At 39.1% G+C, this 8871-nt stretch overlaps 1 protein-coding gene across 1 annotated transcript; it reads right to left on the bottom strand.

The window, feature by feature from the left end:
* Positions 1-315: 315 nt before the first annotated feature.
* Positions 316-8174, bottom strand: LOC140311729 (pyroglutamyl-peptidase 1-like). The gene is made up of 5 exons (XM_072389226.1): positions 7994-8174; positions 6073-6125; positions 5262-5378; positions 4844-5076; positions 316-3150 (listed from the first exon to the last, which is right to left on the bottom strand). The coding sequence occupies exons 1-5, from the start codon at positions 8025-8027 to the stop codon at positions 2955-2957; spliced, it is 633 nt and encodes a 210-aa protein (XP_072245327.1). The 5' UTR covers positions 8028-8174; the 3' UTR covers positions 316-2954.
* Between the last annotated feature and the right edge of the window lie 697 nt (positions 8175-8871).

Below are 8871 nucleotides of genomic sequence, written 5' to 3' on the forward strand. Positions count from 1 at the left end.
GAAAGCCTAAGTCTACATATCATTCAAGCATCAAAGCATTAGTTGGTTTCAATGTGCCAAGTCAAATTAGTTGAAATTCTGAAAAAGGCTTTGATACTGAAATATCCAGATTTTGCAACATGTGGTGGAAGAGAAAAATATCTGCCATCCTCAAGTTTTTACAGTGTTGCCTGTTGGAGGGGGGTGTGGGGGTGGTTTGATGCTCACTGTACCAACATTACATTTGCACAACCCCCATATGAATTACATGCTTTCAGGGGGCATGATTACCTAGCAGTGGTTATAAACACAGTGCTGCAATAACAGACACAGACATTACATGTATTTCTTTATTTTCTTTATTTCAAAGTCTTTCTTTTACAAAGCAAGATTACCGACTTTAACAGTGCTTTAATGACAGGACGAGGAAACCTTGCAGAAGACACTCGCTAAACGCAGGAACTCACGAGAAATCACAGAGCCATCATGCTGGTGTACAACAGAGCAGATGGTGAGATAAAAAAGTATTTTTGAGGTAGCCACACATCTGACTGCAAAGCATCGGTAATACATATTTGAACTGACCCACTGAGAATTGTTAAGGCCTTTTCAGAGCACACATAAATGACAGCAAGGCACAGTAGAGGACCAGGGGTCAGGGGTCACCTCATAGGTAAACTTGAGGCACAACTTGTGCAGACGGCTTCTCCGCAAACGCTTTCACATCTTAGCATTCCCAAAGCTACACTGTTAAATGTCAGCACCTAAAAGCTCTGATTTAAATGTGTCCATTGGTTTAATAACTCAAGATTTCTAAAACATTTAACCAAGACGCTAAAATTCAAAGGGTCTAAGAAAGATTTAGGTTGTGTAGAAGTTAAGCTGAGAGCTCCAGGATCCCACAGTCCTTCGTGTTAGAAATATTTGAAATGCAATAAAAATTGCAGGCACAGTAAGAAATAATGATAATTTACTCAAACTCAGTGGCACTAACTTGTTTTAACATTTGATTTGATACTATGGACAGTATTAGTATTATAAGTCTTGCTATAACAGTGAAAAACTATATCCATGTCTAATGGAGTGAATAGACTATTCAATCCTAAAATTTACACTGGCTCCAATCAAACCTGAAGCAGTGTTAGGTGGCATAGACTGTCCCAACAACTCAGTAGTCAGGGAGACTCTGGTCTACACAGTAAAACAGAAGACAACCCAATGAAAACAGCAGATCTACACCTGGGAGCGTCACCATCACAAACACAATGGATGGAACTTGCAAAGAAAAGCTCAGAAATAAAAGAATAAGTAAAACTTACCAACAAAGCATATCTCACATACATCCCTATAATGATTGGGAGGAAAGAGGTTAAAAATGGATGCACAGATGTCTGGATAGCTACACGTTTCAAGTTAAAGTGACTGAAAATGAAAACATAAAATGCAACCATTCACATTGAGAAATTCCAGATTAAGTCAAACTGACATATAAAAACAGAAAGTGCAACAGAAAAAAAAGAGAATAGAAATCAAGGCCCAGCTCTGACTGAACTCGGGAGTCCAACTTCATCAAATCCACTTTTCACGTAACTATAGCAACTATAACTGATTCAATGAAGAGGACACAAGGAAGCTTTGATCAATAAGTATCAGTTATGGCTGCACAGCTATAAAAACAAAAAGTCTCCATTTTGGTCTTGAATTGCATATGTCTCAGTTTTTGATGAGATATCTTAGAGATACAAACTCTTTTAGGCATCTTCACACATCGGTGACTATTTCAAAATTCAAAATTCAAAGCATTTCACCGTCCAGTAATTCTGCACCACAGAGTTTGATTGTAGATTTTTACCTCATGTAGCTTTGACAACCAACACTCCCGTAGTGCATCGAAAAGGAAAAGAATTGAGAGGCAGTTCAGATTGTACATTTTTTCCCTGCAGTTTTACATATGCTTTCTTTAAATTTGAACATGCAGCCAGAAAATGTCTACAGTTAAAACTTGAAAGTCGTGAATTTCCTCAACAGCTGTGCAGCTATAACAAAATGATGGCATAAATGTCCTACGTTATGCAGTGAACAAGATCTGTAAAATAACATTGCACAGCCCGGGGCCAGATCTCAATTGGGAGGGGGGGGGGGGTGTTCTTTTTTGTTGTTGTTGTTCTGTCAGAACTGGGCCAAAAAAAAAAACTGGGGAAGTATGAGCTGGAACCAACCCGTTCCCTGATTTAAATAACCTTTGTAAAGGAAGGCAAAATTTACAACTTCTTATAAAGAAAAAGGACTTGAGAAACAGTTCAGCGTGGCAGGCTAAGGACAGCTGGGAAAGAAAGAGCATGTGGAGGAAAATGACATCAGCAAACAGTTTACAGCTAAACTTCTTTTTCTTAACCATAATGTATTACGTACGATGACAATTTTTAGTCATTTAGGTGTAAACAGCTGCTAACGGATGGAGCAACAGTCCAAATCGGAAAAATTTGATAAGAAATTTGAGGAACAAGCGTTCAGATTCTACATTTCCCCCAAATGCGTCCTATAACTCTCTGAATAACCCTAACCCCATAAGGTGCATGAATAGAGGTCACATTTGGGGTAAAAAGGTTGAAATAGACGTCAAATGAGAGACTATCCACGTCTCCGCCTGTGACTGCATATGAACACATGTGAGCAGAACTTGGCATCTGTGTTCTCTATGTTTTTTTAAGCCATGTTTTAAACACTAAGTCAGAATGCTATTTGTTCCTTGGAAGTGGGATAAAAGCAACATGAAAACATAACCGAATCAGATCTAGCAAAAGAAAAAGCAAACACAGATTAATAGAAACAAAACAAACATTGAAAAACAACGTAATCTCTGAAGTTTCATTATGTCCAAGTAAAGACGAAGAAGAAGTTTGGCTACTTGTGGTCAAGTGCAATTTCTCTCATGTGGCGAAGGCTGGAGAGGCTGGTTGGTATCTGGAGGTCACTTAGTGGATGTGCTGCTGGCACTGGATCTTCTCTTCAGCCTGGTCCAGAAGTGCCAACATCTCCCGGATGATGGCCTGCAGCGCACGGCCCAGGTCTTCCCCGCTGTAAGGCTTTCCAAGAGGAGGCACATGAATGAAGGCAGAACGACCGTGGCTTAGGTACAGAGATGTGTAGTAGGTGAAATCACAGAGATACCTGTTAGGAAAAAGAGATTTACTTTGGTAAACAATAAAAAAAAAAACAGTAAAATGTCTTTACTGGACACATAACTGTGAAAGTCCTACAAACTGTGTTCATCAGCTAGTTGGTGTACAGGTTTGACAGCTTCTTTATAAAATAATTGCATGCAGCACCCTGAAATAATACTATAAGTGTTGTGAAAGAGAGAAAGTTGTAAAATGTACTGCCTGACAAATAAACTAGGAGCTGAAATTGTATGAAGCTCTATAGCTGCAGATGATATTATTTACTTGAGCAGATAATGCATCATTCACAGCAGCAGATCCTGTATATTTGTTTATAAGGAATATGTGCAACATCTGGACAAACAGGGATTTATTGTCTTTTTTTCTTCATTTCAGTATAGTATCTGTTTTGTTATAAGTTTTGTCAATGACCCTAATCACAGTGAATGAAAATCCAGACTTAACTGCATACAATGGATGGATTTATAATAGGGCTGCCACAAACGATTGTTTTATTAGTCGACTAATCACCGATCATTTTTTTCGATTAGTCGGATCATACGTAAATTGAACGTAAAACATAGAGCTTATCGCACAAGGATGCAGCTGCTTGTATATAACCATCATTATCTTTCAGCTTGGAGTGTTTTATGTATATGCTGACTACAAAAAAAAGACAATATCATAGTTCATTAACCCTTTAATGAAATATGCAGAGTGTTTTTCTTTCCTTCATTTGTCTTTGTCATCAAACATAGCTGCATTTAAATCAAATGAGGTAAGCACCTGAAACTAAGGAATTATTCACAAAAAGTTTTGGTCTCACCGACTCAAATATAACGCCAACATGTTCATTATGAACTCAGTTAGGACATTCGCTTGCTGAGGTGTGCATGTAGCTAGCTTTGTAACAAAGCCGTCCATTGAAGATGAGCATAATTTTTTAGCACTGAAATGTAACGTTAGAAAACATTAGTGTTCCTATTCAAACACATCAGTGTTATAATGTTACAGAAAACACATGAAATATGTGTGCTAAGGCTAATTATTCAAATCGTCATCGCTAATGTTAACGTTTACAGCTATCAATATGAGTGAGTAGCAAGTTAACTCTCTGTTTACGCTAATTTTAGCAGCTAACTAGGCAGTTAGCTTACCAAGATGACGGTCCCTCTTCACAATCAGCCACAACAACATGCTTCCTTTTCAGGTCCTCGTGCATCGTCGTTGTGCTGTTGTGGAAGGCGAGTTCTGCCTTGCAGATATTGCATTGCACACATTTGTCTTTAGTTTTCTTAAAATGCTCCCACACTTTTGAGCTCCGTTGCCGGGTAGCCGTGATACCAGAGCCCGTCCGGTTTAACTTACTGTGACATCACAGCTGACCCCGGTTACCACTACTACGTATGTGTGTCAAGGACAGAAAGGCAGACGCAGCAGTGGAAGGTGCCGCAGCAGCTTTGAGAGAAAAACAAAGTTTGAAAAACAAAAAAAAAACAAAAAAAAACGATTCGTCAACTATTAAATTAGTCGTTGACGATTTTAATAGTCGACACAATCGTGACTAGTCGATTAATCGTGGCAGCCCTAATTTATAATGATGATAGAAGTGCTTTCAACCCTCAAGAGATGAATAATGTGGTGAAGACATAAGAGACTAAACAAACAGATGGTTGCAACAAAGTGGAAAAAAGATAAATCACCTCCCGGCATCTTTCGAGACGGAGACAGCGACTCCCAGTCCTGATGCAGTCACTCTCTTGCAGACTGATTCCATGTCAATAACTGAGTTGATACAGTCCGGGCCCCCAACAATGCAACACTGTGAATCGGGACAAAAGCTGCTGTTGTCCAGGCCCTTGTAGCCATGATTTCTCCCACACTTCTCCAGTGTTACAGTGGTGGCCATACCAGAGACTCCAACATGAACTACCAGCTGGACGGCAAAGGAAACGATCCAGAAACAAAGTCAGAATTACTAACATACACCTGAGATGCTTATTGGCCCAAATTACCCAAATGTGAACTCAAGAAAGTCAACCTGACACCATGGTAGACAGGAGAGGCTTCGACTTTAGAAGTGGAGTAACGTTAGTAGGTTCGATCATGTTTTCCTCTTACCTGTGGATGATACTGCTTCCATAATGACGGAACCAAACTCTGAACTGTCTGGTACTCCACAGGAACCTCATATTCATGCAAGTCCACATTACTGCCCAGTCCGAGCTTCTTCAGCTCCTTTGAAAACAAATAAAATCATGCAGACTGAATTTTGTTTAAATATGGCATGCAACTTTGAAAAATTTCAAAAACCTCAAACAAGTTCAGTCCCTGAACTGCTTCTCCATAGAGGAACAGTGTCTCTTGATTGCCTTTCCATTTCCATATAATCACATTTTACAAATTCACATGGAAAGTATCAATTATTCAGAAACAAGCACAGTGTGATCAATAGGAAAAATAAATAAATAAAATCAGAGATATCATAAGTGAGACAAATCTGTGTCCAAATGACAGCTAACACCTCCCCCACTCCGCCTTGCAAGACACTGACACCCCCATCTCCCCCCACTGGTGGTGAAAAGAGGCTAGTTTGACCATGTCTGTGACCCTGCCACAATGCAGCCTTTTGTTTGCCTCTAATATCCTTATCAAGTCCGTCTAGACACCCTGACAACCACCATCAACCCCCACATAAAGCCTCTGACAAATACGGCTGCGCAGTGAGAGGCTGAGCGGCAGCTAACAGAGCGTCACATCACTGTCTGCTGCACAAACAAGTTCAAATGCTGCCAACAACGTGGTGTGAACGTGAGCACAAAGAACTGTCGTGTTCTTAGAAAGGATAAAGATTTATGTTGATGTAATAAAAACAAAACCAAGAACCTAAACAATTATAAAAAAGTGTAAATGATGAATAAGTTATTTATACCTGAACTGCTACCCAGCTGGCGTTGACGGTGTGCTCTCCAAATGGCCCAAAACCTACAAAAGACGTCAGTTATTTTGGGTGCTCAACTAATACAGACAATGTTGCTGGTTATAGAGACCATTTTAACAAAGAAAATGCAGAGAAGCTCTGCAGTTTACCTTTGCATGAAAGGATATCAGAGGCCATGTAACACACAGTTGTGACTTTGGCAGAAACTACTGACATTGTTCCTTGACAACTATGAATACATTTGTATTCTATACGACACTGTTAATGCTTTGCAGAGTCATGCTTCTCCAATTCAAATGAATCAAATGAATTATTTGAGATATAAACATACGCAATGTTAAGCATGTAACTGTTCTCACTTTAATATCTTGGGTTTTGGGAACAAATGTAAAACCTTTTTTGATGTAACCTCCCCTTACAACACCCCATCCAGAGGTGTCATTGCTTAGTGTTGCTTTTAGAGGAAATAAAAAATAGTTTTACCAGGATGTGGTTCCTTATTACTAACACCCCCTGACAGGACAGAAAAATATCTGAGAAGCTGATGGATGTTCACTCAGGCTTGTTTATATAGGGATCTTTGACTGATTCCCCCTCCACCGCCCGTCCTTGGGTCAGCAGGTCCCTGGGGGTTGGGTGGAGAAAGGATCAGTCTGTCTGACAGGCTGCTGAAAAGGAGCAGAGCGAGGGGCCAGCAGCTGCCAGCCAGCCCGCTATTGTGAATGTGCCGTTCCCAGGCAATCTACACACCTTCTATCAGATGGGACAGCGAGTTTCTACACTCCTTTGTGTCTGAGAGCATAAAATCCCTGCCTCTCTTACTTCTGTTAAAATTACACACCAAAGCCTGTAGTCTGCATTGGAAAAAAAAAAGAACAATAATTTCATATTAATCATATTAATGTACTTTTTGGAGGCACAATCCTAAAAATACTGAAATATATATATATATCTATTAATGTTACTTTAATCTTTATTTTATTGCTTAATGTACAAAAGTTAAAAAGTAATTCAAAGCACGTTGCTATAACGAAACAAAAATTTATTTGAGATGCTTGAAATCAGCAGTTTTTGTTCTAGGATTTTCATAAGTAATGCAATTAAACAGGACAGACAACAAATATGGGAACTGGTGAAATATTGGGGCAGTCCAATGATGATTTCTGATCATTCTGCACATATCTACAATAACACCATGTCTGTAAACAGGTCGATGTTGAGAACGAGTGCAACAGTTTGACAGCAAATTGAACTCTCAGCACAAAGCAACAAATAAGAAAATATAAAGATAAAAGAGATAAAGATAAAATATCAGCTACACTTAATCTTAGAAATTCTTGCTTTTCCTCCTTTACTGTAGTTCTGTCTACCTTCAAGAACATTGACATTTTTATCATAGTTATTAAACATGAACAACACATTGACAATAGTAGTTGTGCTATATATGATATTTTTATGACGATAATAACATAATGTCTGAGTTAACTTTGAAATAATCTTTTCCAAAACGGAAATTCCAAATCTTCCTTATGAATCTGGGTTACATCTCCTCGAATCAGCAGGGTATTTAGAAATTAAAGAATTTCAACATATTCGTTAAGAAATTAGTAGTGACAACCCAAATCAATTCATTTCTGAAAGATAAGTAAGAAATATATAACAACAACAACAACAATAATAATAATGTTAAATTTTGTCTATCTCTGTCGCTTTGTTGTTTTATGCTGCCCTTAAAAAAACAAAAAAATAATAATTTCATCTCAGCCTTTATATATGCAGTAAATAAGAAAATAATCGTTAAGGGGACAAACAAAGCGTTTCTTTCTGTCCAGAACTGCAGCACCAAACAGCCTGACGCCATTAACGGCAGCGCAACTGTCATCAACAACAGCAGTCAGTAGGAGAGACAAACCTGTCACGACCACAGTTCGTTTGTTGTTATCCATTTCCCGGCTTGTTGTGAATAATCCAGCGCTCTCTCTCGGCTCTTCAATCTGAACCAGAATCGCACATAGAGCTGAGCTCCTCTGCAGCTCACAGCGTCTTGTGTCTCCCTTAACAGAGACCTGTAGTTCCCCTTCATTCTGCAGGTTGCGTGACACGCAACGTGATTACGTCAGCAAAGACGCACTGAAAAGTATGGCGACTCAAAAGTGACAAACTTAGCGCACCGTAAACAGCTGAAAGAAAATGAACAAAGAATGAGCTAAATCTACATTACATCAACACTTTGCATAAAATAAAATGATGCATAATGACCGCAAGCAGAAATTTCTATTTTTTCGTTCATTTTTATTTTTATAAATTGATTTGTTTTCTTTTTAGTATTCCCATTGGTTGTCTGTAAATCACAGCTGTTTCAATATCTGTTCTTGTCTCCAAAAATGAGGGAGCAGGGGAGTCAGCCAATCAGTAAGTTAACAATTATCCTCACCATGGCAAAGTCACTGTGTTTTTTAAGTGGTGAGGTGATGCCCAAACATAGAATTCTGCCACTCCAACCATAATAAGCCGAGCTCACCATCCAGTTAACAATGGCCTGTTTGGTTTTAAGGCTAGTATCAACTATCAGCCACCAATGAGTGGGCAGCATGCAAAGTTTCTGAGGACTGTGTGCATGCTGAGTAACACCGCAGAGGCCTGAGTTTGACTCAGCCAAAATTTTTGATTTGATATATTTCAAGTGTGCCTTTGGTCAACAGCCTGTGGGTGTAAGTATGTGGGAGAGAGAGTTCCCGGAGGACAGAGAAGGCATGAGTAGGATTATGAGGAAGTTATGGTCAGTTTTGT

This window comes from Leuresthes tenuis, unplaced genomic scaffold, assembly GCF_036924035.1.
Source record: "Leuresthes tenuis unplaced genomic scaffold, fLeuTen1.0.hap1 SCAF_7, whole genome shotgun sequence".
NCBI classification, from domain to species: Eukaryota; Metazoa; Chordata; class Actinopteri; order Atheriniformes; family Atherinopsidae; genus Leuresthes; species Leuresthes tenuis.

Coding starts and splice junctions, on each gene's coding strand:
- LOC140311729 (XM_072389226.1), bottom strand. CDS start 8,027: ATGGATAACAACAAACGAACTGTGGTCGTGACAG. Junction 5,379..6,072: donor CCAGCTGGGTAGCAGTTCAG/GTATAAATAACT, acceptor TTGTTTTCAAAG/GAGCTGAAGAAGCTCGGACT. Junction 5,077..5,261: donor GGAAGCAGTATCATCCACAG/GTAAGAGGAAAA, acceptor TTTGCCGTCCAG/CTGGTAGTTCATGTTGGAGT.